This window comes from Hippocampus guttulatus, chromosome 14 (assembly GCF_054856545.1).
Source record: "Hippocampus guttulatus isolate MCC_2025c chromosome 14, RoL_Hgut_1.0, whole genome shotgun sequence".
Lineage (NCBI taxonomy): Eukaryota > Metazoa > Chordata > Actinopteri > Syngnathiformes > Syngnathidae > Hippocampus > Hippocampus guttulatus.
The window spans coordinates 12,642,756-12,658,285 of NC_141274.1; the positions used below are offsets into that span (position 1 = coordinate 12,642,756).

The 15,530-nt window shown below is 45.2% G+C and overlaps 4 protein-coding genes across 5 annotated transcripts; 1 reads left to right on the forward strand and 3 right to left on the reverse strand.

The window, feature by feature from the left end:
* Window positions 1–490: 490 nt before the first annotated feature.
* LOC147195149 (uncharacterized) lies at window positions 491–2,831 on the reverse strand. Its single transcript, XM_086128376.1, has 4 exons — window positions 2,627–2,831; window positions 2,138–2,284; window positions 1,861–1,979; window positions 491–1,351 (listed from the first exon to the last, which is right to left on the reverse strand). The coding sequence occupies exons 1-4, from the start codon at window positions 2,829–2,831 to the stop codon at window positions 491–493; spliced, it is 1,332 nt and encodes a 443-aa protein (XP_085984502.1).
* A 1,415-nt stretch (window positions 2,832–4,246) lies between these two features.
* LOC147195150 (uncharacterized) lies at window positions 4,247–8,001 on the reverse strand. Of its 2 annotated transcripts, XM_086129215.1 has the most exons (4): window positions 5,699–8,001; window positions 5,471–5,617; window positions 5,239–5,360; window positions 4,247–5,050 (listed from the first exon to the last, which is right to left on the reverse strand). In XM_086129215.1, the coding sequence occupies exons 1-4, from the start codon at window positions 5,955–5,957 to the stop codon at window positions 4,280–4,282; spliced, it is 1,299 nt and encodes a 432-aa protein (XP_085985341.1). In that variant the 5' UTR covers window positions 5,958–8,001; the 3' UTR covers window positions 4,247–4,279. The 2 variants fall into 2 exon arrangements, with proteins under 2 accessions (XP_085985341.1, XP_085985339.1); XM_086129213.1 differs by having other exon boundaries at window positions 5,471–8,001.
* LOC147195151 (glutamate-rich protein 6) lies at window positions 7,998–11,314 on the forward strand. Its single transcript, XM_086129217.1, has 11 exons — window positions 7,998–8,073; window positions 8,551–8,612; window positions 8,711–8,812; window positions 9,169–9,255; window positions 9,347–9,534; window positions 9,625–9,674; window positions 9,761–9,922; window positions 10,010–10,091; window positions 10,180–10,338; window positions 10,445–10,664; window positions 10,935–11,314. The coding sequence occupies exons 1-11, from the start codon at window positions 8,055–8,057 to the stop codon at window positions 11,190–11,192; spliced, it is 1,389 nt and encodes a 462-aa protein (XP_085985343.1). The 5' UTR covers window positions 7,998–8,054; the 3' UTR covers window positions 11,193–11,314.
* Window positions 11,216–15,018, reverse strand: selenot1a (selenoprotein T, 1a). Its single transcript, XM_086129216.1, has 6 exons — window positions 14,816–15,018; window positions 13,888–13,998; window positions 13,215–13,341; window positions 12,861–12,948; window positions 12,255–12,422; window positions 11,216–12,184 (listed from the first exon to the last, which is right to left on the reverse strand). Exons 1-5 carry the CDS (start codon window positions 14,956–14,958, stop codon window positions 12,298–12,300), a joined length of 594 nt encoding a protein of 197 aa, XP_085985342.1. The 5' UTR covers window positions 14,959–15,018; the 3' UTR covers window positions 11,216–12,184; window positions 12,255–12,297.
* Window positions 15,019–15,530: the final 512 nt, after the last annotated feature.

Consider the following 15,530-nt stretch of genomic DNA (forward strand, 5'->3'; position numbering starts at 1 on the left):
AGATTGATAAAAATAGGTGCATTCTGCTGCTTAATTCTTATTCCACAAATATCAGAATGCAATCTTTAGACTAGCGGGGTACAGCAACTAAAATTTTTGACTTGACACATGGGAAATGTCTCAATCAGCAGTTTTACTAGTGTTTTAATAGCAATGTGACAGTAACAGGTGGATTAAGTCGGAAGACCCAGGGACCAAATGCATTGCCCACTGCAGGGTTACTACAATTTTCGTCTTGGTAGTAGCCTGCTCTAAAAACGTTTAAAAAAACCCCCGCAAAACTAGTCAATAGCCGAATTGAGGTCTCAAGATTTCCTGAAATCCATGATTGCATTGCGCTTTGAGTAACATTTGACAGCAAAGATGACACACACTACAAACCAACTTTTCCTTAAAACGTTTATTGAATGCCAGTCCCTAAAAAGAGAAGTAGACATTACCACACCGCCATTCAAAACGATTTCACGACCAAGTGACTCTTACCCAGGGGCTATGGTTCTAGATCATCCCAGTCAAAGGGGATGTCTTTATCCTCCTCTTGGGAAAACCAGGGCTCCTGTTGCCAGTACTGGTAGCTCTGTAGTGGTCCAGATTTGTAGCCAGCAAGAGGTGAACTCTTAGGGTTACCTGCAATTGGAGCGCCTTCGTCGTACGAGATTTCTTGTGCGAAGGGGTTGGTGGCAAAAGGGGTGAAGTGCTTATTCTCCGGATGGGTTCTGGGTCGACACCGTCGTTTGGTTGTAGTAGCAGCAGCCGTAGGACTAACTGTAGTAGTGGGGATGATGCGTCTACAAGGTTTTCTAGTTGTAGTAGTTGCAGTGGTTGTTGTAGTAGTAGTAGTTGCGGGATCGGCGGTCGGAGAGGGCGGCGTCGTTAATGTTTCTGGACCGTGGTTGGTGTCCATAAGTATTTCACTATTTTGGAGCGCTTGAGGATGGGGATGGAGATAATGGGGCAAAGGACAAAGCGCCCCGGGTGGGTGGCAATAGGGGGCCGCGGGGTTCTGTGGATAGTGAGCATAAAGTGGATGATGCACTGGAACATACGGATAGGCGTGAGAAACAAGATGCGGGCTTTGGTACATGGGATTGTAAGCGCGATGTACAAGAGGATACATGTGGGGATTCTTTAGGATGTGCAAGTAGTACAGGTACTTTAAATAGTTATGATAGTGCTGGTATCGGAGGTGAAGGTTCTCGTCAGATGCGGGCTTGTCCTCGTCACGCTTGGAGCGGTCTACGTTTCGGGCAATTAGAGGGATGGGATGCTGCGGGGTCAAGGGTGGGAACACGGGGCAGGCGAGTGTAACGGAAGTCTCCATGAAGCTCATTGGCAGCACATGATATCCATTCTGAAACAAAATAAAAATAAAAAAATGTCTAGCAGCACTGGAGGTCAGTTTAAGATTTGAGGCAATAAAACTGAGCAGACTGTTGATAACTAGTGCCGGTAATAATTAAAATCCTTCCGAGAAAGAGTGACTTTGAAATTTCCGGGGCAGGTTTCTACCAAACTAATTTCCACAAATGTTATGATGCCACTGAATAGTTACAACCCCTTTACCTGATGGAAACTGGGCAGGGGTCGAACATGTGTGGGAGGAGCAAAATATGGTGCACTGTGATTGTTTGGACTCTCTCGCGAGTACTACAACCGGGAGGGTCAAGCGAGTAAATTTAACTGCAGATGATGACCAAGTTTCCTAACACACAAATGAACTGGATGGATGATGGTTAGCTGTGAACAAGGGAGACCTACACCACACATGCAAACACCCCACCCCAAAAAAATAAAAACACCCATGAAATATTGTGAACCAGAAAAAAAACAGCATCTCCCATTTGACTAACACCCACATACCTCTCGCATCACTTTGCAGCCACCATATGAAACAACCAAGACAAGGCCAAGAGAATTCTGATGGAGCGAATGGCCACAAGATTCCGGCATCTGGCTTAGAGGTAGGGAACGCCCAGAGCCTGAAACAAGGACAGTTAGCAGATGAAAAGTGCGCCAACAAGAACTAGATTGGGCTAACGCCATTTGTTGTTGCTCAATATTTGCAAAATGACAAACTGGAGTCAACCCACTCGGGTATTCTGTGGCTCAAATATGAAATTAATAACATTGGCGTTACCCAGGTCGAGTTCCAAGTTCACAGCTCCACGGCCCATGACTTTTAAAGTCATTTTTGTAGGACCACATCGCAATGAGGGATTGGTGAGCCGCCATGCTGCTTCAACTTCTCCGAGCTCGTCAGACTGTGATGCCTCCTCCCACGTTCCTGGAGAGAAAAAGTGAGAGTACAAAGTAGAGTCACATGAAGCTGATCATTTCACAGCATGGAAAGAAGTTGCATTCTTTTCATTTCTTACTTAGATAAACATTTTTATTTTTACTGGGCCCCAAGGCCATTCGGCCCAATACTGCAGGCAAGCAATTTATGGTTACATTAATAGAGCACAAGACCAGGGCCGATCCTCAAGAGCCGCCATCCAGCCGTAATTAGATGCCTTTATTTAAATGTTTTTGTCATGTTATTTGGTCAAGAGTGAAGTCTCGGGTGCCAAATGCAACCAGCCATCTAGTTTCAGGCAATCAAGTGGAAGAGAAGGCACAGACTTACCCGAAGCATCAGATTCTGACAAGGAGTTCAGTTCTTTCCCATTGAAGAGAATCTTCCCCTTTCTTACTCCGAGCTTCTCGCTAGCTAATTGCCATGGGACAAATTTACCAAGGCTCTTCTGCGGTAAACAGCTGAAACTCGGCACAAAGGAACACAGGAGCAAGACAACTGCTACGGTACGACATATCGGAGCGTCCACCGCCATACTTGAGGACACTCACCAAAGGGTGGGAACACTCGACAATGAGACAAGGGGACTGCAGAGCAGCTCTTAAAGGGAAAAAAAAAAGGTTGCTCTTTAGCTGGTGGGCGTCGGTCTGGCCGGAGCTCACACCTGTGCTCATTAAGGGCAGAACAGGTGAGCTCGTTAGGTCCTTACCATCCCTTCCTTACCATCGCTTCTTCTGTTGTCATGACAACCACTTATGCCTGGGACACACAAACGCACGTTTTTATCGTTGATTTTTTAAATTGGCAATTGTGTGCCCGGATGCAGTAATAAAATATTGTTACAGTAGAAAAAGAAATAAGGTAGGCTAACTGTTAGCTTATTTGATTACTGCACTCCCCGTAGTACTCCCTGTAGTCCTTGACATTTCTATGGTGGTGAATGATTTGTAAAAAAAATATATGATACACTCAACACAACCATGTCCGCATCTCGTTTGGCAAGTGCAAGCTTCAAGTCATTTCCTCAAGCAGCTCTCATCGCGACACTCAATCAAAATCACACTTTGTTGTTCATCCCGACGTGGTGTTAGCCACACATACTGTGAATTGAACAGGTTACATTTACAATTGTTGGGGACAACCGCCCCTCATTTTCTGAGCAGATTGAGGAAAAAATAAAATCGCTCTTAACACCAGAAAAAAAAAATAGAATGTTAGTCTCGATCAGGATTATATACCAATACCCTGCCTTACGCTGCGCATGGGTTTACACAGCAGATACTGTTAACATAGCTTCTTAGCAAACTACATGCTGTAGAGGTAGAAATGGGTCAAATCATAAACACATTTGCAAATGATGAAATGAGAGCGGTCCGTTATGTAGTTAGGGTGGGCAACTCGGGGGGGGGGGGGGGGGCCGAAGTGGGCCTCGTTTTAGCCACACCCAAAAACAGTTGAGTTTCACACAAGTGTATATAACTCACTAGTTCAATCCGTACATTTTTCAGCTTTTATATTCAAACATTAAATGTCGAAAAATTACTTGGGGGGGCGGGGGGGCGCAGTGTCTTCAAATTATCACCATAGCAACTTGCCCTAGTCACGAGAGTTACTCAAAACTAAACTGATCCTTGTATCAACTTTCCAGGTTGACGCAATGATGGTGCGTGATTGCACTGAAAATAAGTCGGCACACTATTTTCCCGCCATCTTGCATGTAGCATGATAAACTAACCCTTACGCTTCGGTTACACATTTGGGTATGAAACCTAAATTAAAGTTAAAAAAAAAAAAAAAAAAAAAAAAAAAGTACGCTTGCAGTTGAGAGTTCTAGGCCGGTCAAAATCCAACTCATACGTTGTCACTTTCAGATTAAAGCATGCGATGTCATTCCCTTCTCTGAAGTCAGTGAAGAAATTTGGCACCAACCATGAAATGTTACAAATGATAGCCGCTTGTTTAGAGAATTTATTGGAGTAATTTTCACTGATTAGCATACATTGCAGCAAGCAAGTCTTCATAGGAGATATAGTGCATCAGCTCAGGGGGAAATTGGTACAATGGGTTGTACGGTAACGGCGTGGTCTCAGCGGCTGTTGCCGCAGTCGTGGTCGATGGCGGGCTGGTTGTTGTCTGCGCTGGAGGTATCGAAGTAGGAACTTTTGACAAAGTTGCTGTCTTAACTGGATTCTTTGGGTACTTGTTCCCAGCTGGTGCTGGATGTCCGGGGAAGGTCCAGAGGGAGGGATTGAAATATGGGTACTGGCCCATCACCTGGGGATCAGGGTATGGGCGAGGCAGATTTTGCATATAGGGCATGTGAGGCATGTTGGGGTACTGCGACGCAAAGGGGTTCCGAGGTGCTTGCAGCCCAAAATTGAACATGGGGTCCTGAGGCATTGGGGGCTTCTGAAGCCCAGGCTGGGAGCCTGGACTATGGGGCATTGGTGGCCACCTGGGGAATAACGGCCACTTGGGCACATGCGGCACAGAATGGTGAGATCGGACCCTGGGGCTCATGACCGGAGACTGGGCCTGGCTGCGGGGGTCAACTGGTTCCCAAATGCCTAGTGGGGAGACTGGACCTTGGGCCGGGGGCCACTTGGGGACATGTTGAGCATCAGGCCCCTTGGTGACCATTTGATCAAAGTGAAATGGACTGGTAACCTTAGGGGCATCAGTTGGAGTCAGTCTGGTGCACATGAGGATGACTGGAACTCCCTGCCAATACATGGGAAGCACGTAACTTCCAGCCTGGGGGGGGGGGGGGGGGGAGAGGGGAGAAATGACACCATTACCTCTGCGCACCACCGGGTATGGGTAGACGACAAAAGTATTAAACCAAAAATAATAATTTGAGAAACTAATTGTTGCAGGCTTGCCCTTATAAGATATTCCCATTTGGAGAGGACATTTAAGACCTGACATTGTGTGAGCATTACCTGTTGAAGCATGTAACAACCACCATATGGAACATACATGAGGAACCCAAAGGAATTTCGATGCATATTGTAGCCACAGTTTAAGGGCACAAGAGGCAAAGGCAATGGAGGTGCATTGGGCGCTGCAGAATAAAAGAGACAGGGGGTGGGTGGGAGGGGGACAATCAAACTCAACTGATAATGACAATTTTGTTTGGTTTTGTTTTTCTTTGTCCGAAGCTTGACACTTAACCTTGCTGCACTGTCATGTGGGTTAGGCCTGGTCTTCTGACACTGAGCTTCATGTGGTTATCTCCACACTGCAGGGAAGTCATGCGTCTCCATGAGGCCTCCTGCGATGCAGGTGGTTGCACGGGCAGAGGGTTCACGGCCCAGCCTCCTAAGCAACATATTAAGTGAAAAAACAAACAAACACATAAGCCGAGCTGGAAAATGGGGCAATTTAAAAATGTACTCATACCTGCAGAATCGGCCTGATAAGCATCGTCATCCTCCACTGAAGTGTTTGACTTCTTGGCTTCTTCATCCAGCATTGAAGGATCCCATTGAGGAACTTTCCCAAACATAATCTTACCCCGCCGAAAGCCATCAGGAACATATTTTCTTCTGTCCGCCTTCTTCAGGCGATAGCTATCAACCGTGTGTGCCAAAAAGCAGGCTAAAATAAGTACTGCGGTAATCTGGCCAAACGTAGCACTTGCGTTTTTGTCTTTGTGCATCTTGTTGCTAAATGCGTGAAACTCGTGCCAAGGCCAGACTGTGCCAGGTGTGAGCTACTTTTTGAATTGAGCAGCACTTCCTGGTAGTGTGACTGGTGGCAGCTGCAGCAACCAATCAGAAGCCTGGGTAGGAGGGATTAATTGATTATTTGCAAATTGGTCACACCTGGCAGGGCACCAGAGTTAAAAAAAGGCGGGGCTTGTCACATCCATCCATCCATCCATCCATTTCCTATCTGCTTTATCCTCACAAGGGTCGCAGGGCGTGCAAGAGCATTCAATCCCAGCTGTCATCGGACAGTAAGCGGGGTACACCCTGAACTGGTTGCCAGCCAATCGCAGAGCACACAGACGAACAACCATCCGGGCGCGCACGCGCACACACACACACCTAGGGACAATTTGGAGTGTTCCATTAACCTGCCACGCATGTTTTAGGAATGTGAGAGGAAACTGGAGTACCTTGTGAAAACCCACACAGGCACGGGGAGAATATGTAAATTCCACACGGGAAAGTCGGAGCCGGAAGGCTTGTAACATCAAATATGAAATTATAACATGGATAGTTATTTTGAGCTATACACTTTTCATATATTGTGTCAAAATAAAAAGTGAGAAAAGTAAATAATAATATGTCATTTTTATAATAATAATAAATAAGTACAGTACTGCACAGATAGCTGTGATAAGCCTAGCTAGGTAGAGCAACGTCACTATTTGGACTTCGTTCACCCTCCCCCCGCCTTTTGACCAATCTGGCGTCATACTCGCGTTTTAATCACTTTCGCATCGACGTTCAACTCTGCTCTACAGTCCCGTCTCGCAAAATGCTTGTTGTTCATCACTCTTTCAACTTTATTTGACCTACCGAAAATAACCTACGTGTGATATACTGCAATATCCCTTTGAAGTCCACGGAGGGTGAAAATAAATGTCCCAAATTAGTGTTATTTTCGTGTTACGAATGTTAAACCACAATTAGTTTGCTTATTGACACCATCTGCTGGAGAAATGAAGAATGACACCATGCATCTGAACTGATATGGTTGCTCCCAAAAGGGCTTGTGACGTTCGCAGGTCAATAAATGAAAGTACGAAACAAAGGTTTGCAGTATGCCGTTTCAGTCATTTGCTATTCTTGGTAAGTAAAAGGTTATGTCATTGATTTTTCCAGGTTTCAGCCACTAAATGTGTATCAAAGGGATTTCTCCATGAAAACAAAACCAAATTAATCTGCTGCTTAAACGCTCTGGAGCAGCCACCACATGGCAAAATTGGTTAGTTCATTCTTTTTTTTTTTTTTTTTGCATATTCATATTGGGTTTGAATCTCGGCTCCGGACTTCCTGCGCGTAATAGCATTTTCATGTGAATTTTGTCCAACTAAATTCCTTCTACATCCCAAAAATTGCAGCTCGTAAGGATGAAAATACTGTAAGTGGGTGGATAATCAAACAGGACATTGCTGGTTGAGATCAGGTTAACTTGAAAACGAACAGACAAGTGATTAACTAAAATGAGCTACTAACTAACACCCCTCTCCACTGGACATTGTATCAGATTGAGGTTGCTACGGTAACACATAATAGCCACAAGTAGTTCATCTCCGTGGTTACTGACAACAATAGGGGGTATGAAACATTGTTGCATGCATGCCTGGAGCGTGGGTGAGTTGACTTGCACCTTAACGTCTGACCAAACTTTTATCTTCTTTTTCTACGTTATCTTTCATGTTACAATCTAAATACCTTGCGTGTGTATGGAGTGCATGGATTCCAACTTGGCAGCCATATCCACTTGACACTACTCAAACATAATTGAGAAGAAATTACAAGACATGATGATCTTACTTGTCATTAAATGTTGCGTCCATTCATCTATTATACAAGCAAATCGCAGGGGGCACCTAGATAAAAAGCCTGAAAATCCGACGCGACAAAGAGATTCAAACCCGGAATCTAAAGGGCTGTTTGGCAGACATGCTAATGCAAACCACTTGCTTATTAATGCATCTTAAATTCCTCTTGGGTCTGCAGGATAGAAGCTTTGCACCAGAAGCAAGAGCAGCGTGGAGAGGAAGAAGAAAAAACAGAAAACGATGAGGTCCAGCATTTCCAGTGAGTTTTCTCCAAGACGCAAGTAACTTCTCCTGAAGAAGGGGCAAATACATCTACAATGGATGTAAAAAAAGTCTGCACACCCCTGTTCAATTGAAAAAAACAAAACAAAACATTGCAGTGACATTCCTTTTCCAGTGAGGCGCTGACTCCTGTTGAGCTGGATACAAAAAAAAATCCAAATATAAGATTTATTTGCCTGTCAAGAGGAAAATTAAAAATAAATGAAATAATGCAGTTGCACAAGTGTGCACACCCTCCTCTTACTGAGGTTGTAGCTGCGTTCGGAATGAACCAATCACATTCAAACTTATGTAAACTGAGAATCACCCCAAGTATACACTATCACTGATGTTAACGGATTGAAGTCCAAGATTTGCATCCCAAATAATTGTGGTTGAACTCCCAAATTGTACCACTTCAGAGTTTTGACTACAGCTTCCACTTCACTCTAAAAGAAATCTATTTTGCCCGTAGAAAATGCAGTGGCAAAGTTAGAATATGATATCTGCGAGCTCCTCCGTGACCTGAACAACTATGTAAGTACAAGCCAAGCAGGCAGGATATGACTGCATGCTGACATCATTTGGTTTCTTCACTTCCATGATTGATCAGAGTGACATGCTCCCTCGATTAGGCTTTCTGTGACCAGCCCACCCACTGCATCAGAGCGGGAGTCCTGAGCTACCACCGCGAGTCTGACAACCCCCGACTTTCCATCACAGCTGCACATTTGGAGGTATTCCGATGAAATTTGACAGCGCTATCGGACCATCTGTAGAAAAAAAAAAGGGGGGGGGCATCAAATGGAAAATTGACTTTTTGTTTACAAATAGTTGGGAGGGTGTGCCCACCTCTCAAGTGTAAGATGACATAACACATAACACTTGATTTCACATCACATCAATCGTCTGCAACTGATTTTAAACCATTATCCACAAAAATAATTTGCTTGCAGATATGATTTGGAAAAAAATGCGTATACATGTGCAAACGCAGCAAAGACTCTCTGGAACTTCCGCTAACAACCCAGGTTAATCTTAGCTCCTCCCCTGATAAACCGTTCTTCTGAAGCATTCCTTTTTATGCTCCCAGCCTCCATTTGAGTGTCCAAGAAAATGTGAATACTGCCACAGAACCGCCAGGCCCGTACTGGATGTGAGATGGGAAGACGAGCTGGAGGTGAGACAGAATGGACGCGGGTGTTCTTACCGTAAGTGCCACTGGGCAAAGCTCATGGTCGACCGTGCGTGTGTGTCCCGACTCTACTCAGGCGGTGCCAAGCTATTGCTGCTCCCAGCGCAGGAGGCTATGCATGGCCCTGGTGAGGAAAAGGCCTTCGGTGAAGGACGAACTGGACGAGGACTTGCACAGGCGGGAAGACAAAGCCGTAGAGGCGCTGCTCAGCGGCAGAGAGAAAAAGAACGCCCAAAATTTTAGTGACCTTTCACGTGGACTGATGTAAGACATTTTAAACCAAAAAAAAAAAAAAAAGCCTGCAACAGACATGAACGATTTGAGTCTTTGAACGGAAACAACGTGTCGCCTCAGGGAACTGGCGGGGTTAAAGAGAGACGACGACGCCTCCCAACAGGAACCTTGTGAGTGGAGAAAGACATTTCATCCGTGGTCCCATTTTATTCAGGGATGTATTGTTGCACCGGGATTATTGTCTGTTGACTCACAGCCTCAGAGGCCAAAATCCTCAGCTTCCGGCTCGGCGGTTCTGCGGAAGAGGGCGGCTGGACACTCAAGAATGTCGCGGAGAATGTTGTGCAACTGAAAAAGGAAGAGGCCAGAGAGTCCGTTTGCGACCACAAGCCGCCTCTGTTTGGCATCTGTCATCAAAAGGGGAGAAAACACACTCTCGCTCTCAAGCAAAAATCACATTTGCTAACTTTTATCACTCAGCCATTCTAATCATTTCTGTGTTGACAGGATGGAGAATTCCACCAGAAATTTTACATGGATGGCAGGACCTTTCTGAACCTGTTCCCAGATGGCTCAGCTCAGCTCTAGTATGCGCTCTCTGCAAAGTACCTTTTTGACCACAGAGCACACGATTTTGTACGTAGGCAAGTCACATCGACTCATCGTTGCCGACAGTTACCCGGGAGACCTCTTGGCCGTCGTCTTTGTCGTGACCAAAAAGAAGGAAAGGGTTTGCATCGTGTACGACAACAACCAGACACCCCCGAGAGCCATCCGAGCAATCTTCCAGGCTAACGGCAAGGCAACATGTTACCATGGCAACGGAAATATATGGTAAACAGAGGGTAAAAAAAAAAGAAACATTGCCGTTCATCCGCTTCGCTCATAATCGAAAGACGGACATGCCATTTACACCGCACCGATTCTCCGCTCGCTTTAGGTTGAGCCTAAATAGTTCCGGTGGTCAGTGTTTGGATGAGACGGGTGCCAGGGTTCGTCGCTGGAGCTGGAAAACGCTTCCGCCCCCTCACCTGCCTCCTCTCTTCTTGTCCCTCAATAAGCACATCGGGGTGCGGGTCCTGGGGAAGGATCAAATTTTTGTCTCCTTCCTAGCTCACGGTCAACAGGCACGGTGTAGCGTGGGGAGCTGCAGCGCTCAGGTAACGTAATCAGGAAATTCCTCATTAAAACCTCAAAAAGGAATTGCTATCAGGCCAACAAATGCACTGAATGTAATATTTTGTTGAAAGCTTTTCATAAATGCAGTACGACTCTCTGAGGAGCTTCTCTAACCCATTAGTGCTCAAAACCTTTCGGAAAATGGATTCTGTGATGCGTACTTTGAAATAAACGTTTCCAATGTCAGATTAATGCGCATGTAAAAATCCAGACAGCTCCATTAAGGAGCAAATGCGTTCCCCCCCCTGCAGTGTAAATGCACAAGAGAGACGCCCGCGGGCGAACCTTCGCTGCTCAAAGACGAGCTGTTCGTGCTGGCCGCTCGAGTGAAGATCCACCTGTGTATCCAGCATCTCAACTGGAGTCTTCTGACACCTCTGCACCAGAAGAGCACGCCGGCCCAAAGCATCCGCGTCTTCGGCAAAAAGCTCCTGGAGGTCAGCACCAACGTACTGATGAGCCAGCACGAACGCGCCTTCATCAGGGGCTGCCTCCAGGACTGTCTCTAATGGAAGAAGACCACCCCGACTGCTTCATCGTCACAAGAGGTTTTTTAATTCACTGTATCAACTCATTCCAAGTTATGCAAATATAAAAATTACTCAGAAATCATAGCAGAAAAAAAAAACAACCACCCGATGTTAGTTTGACAACAGCGTGACGAGTCGCTTTTCTACAAGGGCTGAAGCTACTTTGACGACAATAAATTGAGAGTTAATTCGACAGGATGCTCGAGAAGTCACCGTGCACTTGAATTTTGAAAACATGATGCAATCTGGACTACACAAGGTACATACGGTATATGATACTGAAAATGTATATGTCGCAAAAATAGAATGCAGGAAGTTCATGGGTATTCCATATCTGATCAGGTTGAGTTCTCACTGTGTGCGTGTGGCAAGTAATGAATAAAGACAACAGAACAGAAAACGACAAGCGAGTGTGTGCCGACTTATTACCGCTATGTCGGCAAATCGGTGGAATTGGCACTCAAGTTCAGGAATCCCTGACTTGAGCCGCTGGAGAAGCGGAGAGGATTCGGTCCAGAACCTCAAGCAGGAAGAGCCAACACCTCTCTAATGTACTTCAGTTGACAAAAAGTCTTTTAAAAGCTTGAATATAGCCAACTTGAAGATTTCAATGCATAATACAGACGGTAGATTTGCACTCATCAAAAAAATGCCAGTGCAGGGTGACTTTTTAAGCAGCGTGTACATTTGGCTCAGGTGCTATATGTTTTATCGGACTACTTTATACGCAAGCATGTAAAACTCGTAATTCGACTTTTTGCTTGGATCAAATGTTGAGTGAATAGTTCAAGAAAATGACCGACTGGTTGGCAGTGTCACCATCAAGCCCGCTCTGCTGTCAGGGGCAGATCATCTCTGAGGGCTGTGTTGTGTGAGGGGGGGTCATCCAGTCTGTGCTAGCAGTGGTCCTGCCTTCAGCGCAGACCTTCATAAATATCACGTCACAGCCCTGCGAGAGGCCCACCTCAAACCTGGAGGGGTGCGGGCAGTGGATTAGAAAGAGCAGAAACGCAAATAGTGGGAAGATGGCAGTGTCCTTACACGGAAGGGCTTTCGGCTGCGGCCTGCACAGTGAGGAGTGCTGTTAGGAGTGGTGAAGCGGCTTTGTGTTCATGTGAACGTTCAGCTTCATTTCATTGTCCAGGATCTGCACCAGCTGCTGCATGGAGGGCAGGTGGCCCGACTCGAGTTTGGACCATACTGGCACATCTACAATCACACACACAATAGGGTTTTGCAGCTGTCGAATATTTTTACAAACCATTATTCTGTTGATTCTCATTGACGGACACAATCAGATTAAAAAAAATAGAGTTCCATTTTTAAACAGTAAAATGTGCACGAGAGGTATTATTGTTCCACATAATATCTGAGTGTGTGCGGCTTTAAATGGTGGGGCCTGATTCTGGTGAGTGATGTGGGAGTCGGGTTTTTGACTGGCTGTTAACTGGCTAACTGTTAGCTCGTCCGCGTGCTGAATGGCCCATTCAACTGTAAGCACAACTGATACACGCGGTACGTTCATTATAAAGACAAGGTGGATCCACAGACAAATCAAAACCCAGAGTTAGTGACCACTCATTCCTATAAAACTTCAGACCGGTCCATATTCACATCACTCGTGGCTCAGAGTCCAAAGTTACTTACCATTAAATGTTATTTCAAAAGCTCCAGTGGACATCAACTGGTTTTCAATCATGTTGCTGAGAAAGAACACCATCATGCAGGCGTATATCTGAAAGAAACGTTGAAATACAACCAGATTTAGCCCAAGAGCGGCTAGCCAATCACAACACTCGCTGTTCCTTCTGAGCCTCTGACACAAATGTGAGCCCCGGTCCGTAGAGCGCTCGCAAACATTACTCTTGAAGGCTAATTAACTCCCGTGGGGCTTTAAGAGTACCCGGCATGCGACACGTCCTTCAGCCAACACCCTTGAGGACGTCCACCAACTAAAGAAAGGAACCAAAACAGCAGACTTCAACCACAACAATCCCGTACCTTATTTCCCTGGCCCCACTCCCAGATCCCCGGGGCTTGCACGCCAAAGAGAGCGAACGGATCCTTGCCGATAATGATCATCCCAATCACTAGCAGTTTGAAGACAGACAGAAAGGAAGCAAAGTGCCTGGGGGAGGGGAGACACAACAAAGACAATAACCAGGGATTAAAATCAACCACGTGTTCAACTTGATTCATGCTATCTTGATGCACGAGAGGCCGAACTTTGTTGATAACACACTTGAAGTCACATGGACAGCAGCACAGATAAAAGGCCAAGATTTAATTTGTTAGCTTGTTTCCTAGCAAGCAAAAGCTGTGAAAAATATGTCCCTACTGTTCAAACTCCGAAGGCTTATTTAGCCCCTAATTCGGAGTAGCCACAGTCTTGACAAGGAACAATTTCTTTTAAATTCCTTTAATTTTTTTTTCTACATCTGAGGGTAGAAAAGAGCGTGTCAAACATGTTATTTGACACTTAAGAGTTGAAAGGTTCGTCTCCTTTAACTTAGAACGTGTTCACATTCAAGCACCTTTCATGAGAATTTCTTCAATGGATAATAATAATAATAAAACATTTCATTTATAAGAGCCTTTCAAATAATCCAGGTCGTCCTGCCAGACACTTAAAGCAGATTACAAGGCGCTCGTGACTTGTCAGTTAATCTCTCACCGATAGGCGGGGATGGGAAGGTAATTCTCCCCCTCGATGCGGATGTCCGGGTATCGCTGGTACAAGGCCTGCGTGTACTCCTCAAACACCCGCTTGTACCCTCAGGAAATGCTGCCAGGACACAAACATTCAGTTTTTACAAACTGTTTTCAAGAGTAGACTGCTATTCTTCCGGCTCCAGTGTAAACTTTAACCTGGAACTCTTACAGAGCTAACTTCTCTGGAGAACATTTGTTGTATGTAATGGTTTCTGGCATGCGGAATATGTGCAGCCGCAATAAATCTTGTGAAATCTAAACCTAAACATGAAACAAAGCAAACACGCTGAGAAACAAACTCTCAATGATTGCAATAAGGTTCGTTTAAGATTTTATTTGTAAAATACGACATTTCTTATGTTTTCTTAGTTTCAAATGTTCTTTGCTGGTGCAGTCTTGTCGTTTATAAATTATGCATTTTAAAGAAAATATTTAACTCAACTACAGGGGTTTTCTATTGGTGTGTAAATGGTGGTGGTTGAAGTGGGTTCGCACAGTGTACCATTCAAGCAAGGATCGCCACTGGACGGACTCGCGATTTGTTGTTTGGTCGTGCTACATTTAAGCAAAATTATTGTCATACAAATATTTATTGCAATTATGAATGTAACATGTGACGACAGCAGGTGCGTAGACATTCGGCTTACGTCGCTCCTCCGTCGTAAACCGAGTTGCCCCCTGTCAACACTCCGAAGGGCCTCAACAAGAACTGACAAAAGTACATAAAATACTCGCCCCGAATTTGAACATTGTAACGAGGACACAAACGATTTGGTGTGTGTTACTCCAAGGTTAACGATTCAAAAAGACACTCGATTTTAAAAACAGTTAGCCTTAGCTAACATCGTCGTGCTAGCTCGCGATGACTCGCCATATTCCGTCACGCTTACCAAATCTGAAACTTGAGCAACGGGCCCGCAGCGAACTGCATTTTCATCTTCTTCACGGCGCTGCTGCTGTCACCGGACGCGTCGGGGCACAGCGACAAGACAGCGAGGGCGAGGAAGGAGAAGCGAATCCACTTCATCGCCATTTCTTTCCGGGTAGAGTGTTTCCCCACTCGACCGAACCCGAGTGAGTGACAGCTGAATCGGATGAGACGGTTGGTTTAATATTGTTCGCTAGTCTTCTTCTCCAACGAATCATCACCGTAAACCACTTGCCTCTTAACTTTAGCACAGCCTAGAGTTTTTGGTTGTCATTACATAAGGGTCGGGGGTGGCGGTCGGGGCAAAGTGAAGTTGAAGTGAAATAAGACTTCATATTTATTTGATAAGGACGGGATTTATGTCGGTAGGAATAGGGGAGGGTAAACTGGATGTTAATTCGTTGTCTGAATTCCGAGGGATTGTCAAAGTACCTTGATCGTCGTGACTGTATGCGAGTTATGTGATTGGTGGAGAACGAGGAAGTGAACGGAATGATGCGCTCAGCGCAAGTTTAAATGTCAGGTACGACCAGATGCGGCAGCATTGCTTATCATCCATTGTCTTATTTTTCATCATAATTTACCAATCACTTATGAATAGTCCTTTGATGCATAATAATGAGTACAAATGCAAAACATGTGTTTTAAGCCCTAACTGGGGTTGATTTCCACAACAA

Bases quoted from the DNA above. Each gene is read 5' to 3' on its own strand.
- LOC147195150 (XM_086129213.1), bottom strand. From the start codon at position 5,957: ATGCACAAAGACAAAAACGCAAGTGCTACGTTTGGCCAGATTACCGCA. The intron at 5,361-5,470 runs GTTAAGTGTCAA...TTTATTCTGCAG, and splicing joins CCACATGACAGTGCAGCAAG to CGCCCAATGCACCTCCATTG. The intron at 5,051-5,238 runs GTAATGCTCACA...CCCCCCCCCCAG, and splicing joins GTTGTTACATGCTTCAACAG to GCTGGAAGTTACGTGCTTCC.
- LOC147195151 (XM_086129217.1), top strand. The intron at 8,813-9,168 runs GTATTCCGATGA...TTATGCTCCCAG, and splicing joins TCACAGCTGCACATTTGGAG to CCTCCATTTGAGTGTCCAAG. The intron at 9,256-9,346 runs GTGAGACAGAAT...GACTCTACTCAG, and splicing joins GATGGGAAGACGAGCTGGAG to GCGGTGCCAAGCTATTGCTG.
- LOC147195149 (XM_086128376.1), bottom strand. From the start codon at position 2,831: ATGGCGGTGGACGCTCCGATATGTCGTACCGTAGCAGTTGTCTTGCTC. The intron at 1,980-2,137 runs GTAACGCCAATG...TCCTTGTTTCAG, and splicing joins GAACTTGGAACTCGACCTGG to GCTCTGGGCGTTCCCTACCT. The intron at 1,352-1,860 runs GTATGTGGGTGT...ATTTTGTTTCAG, and splicing joins GCTGCAAAGTGATGCGAGAG to AATGGATATCATGTGCTGCC.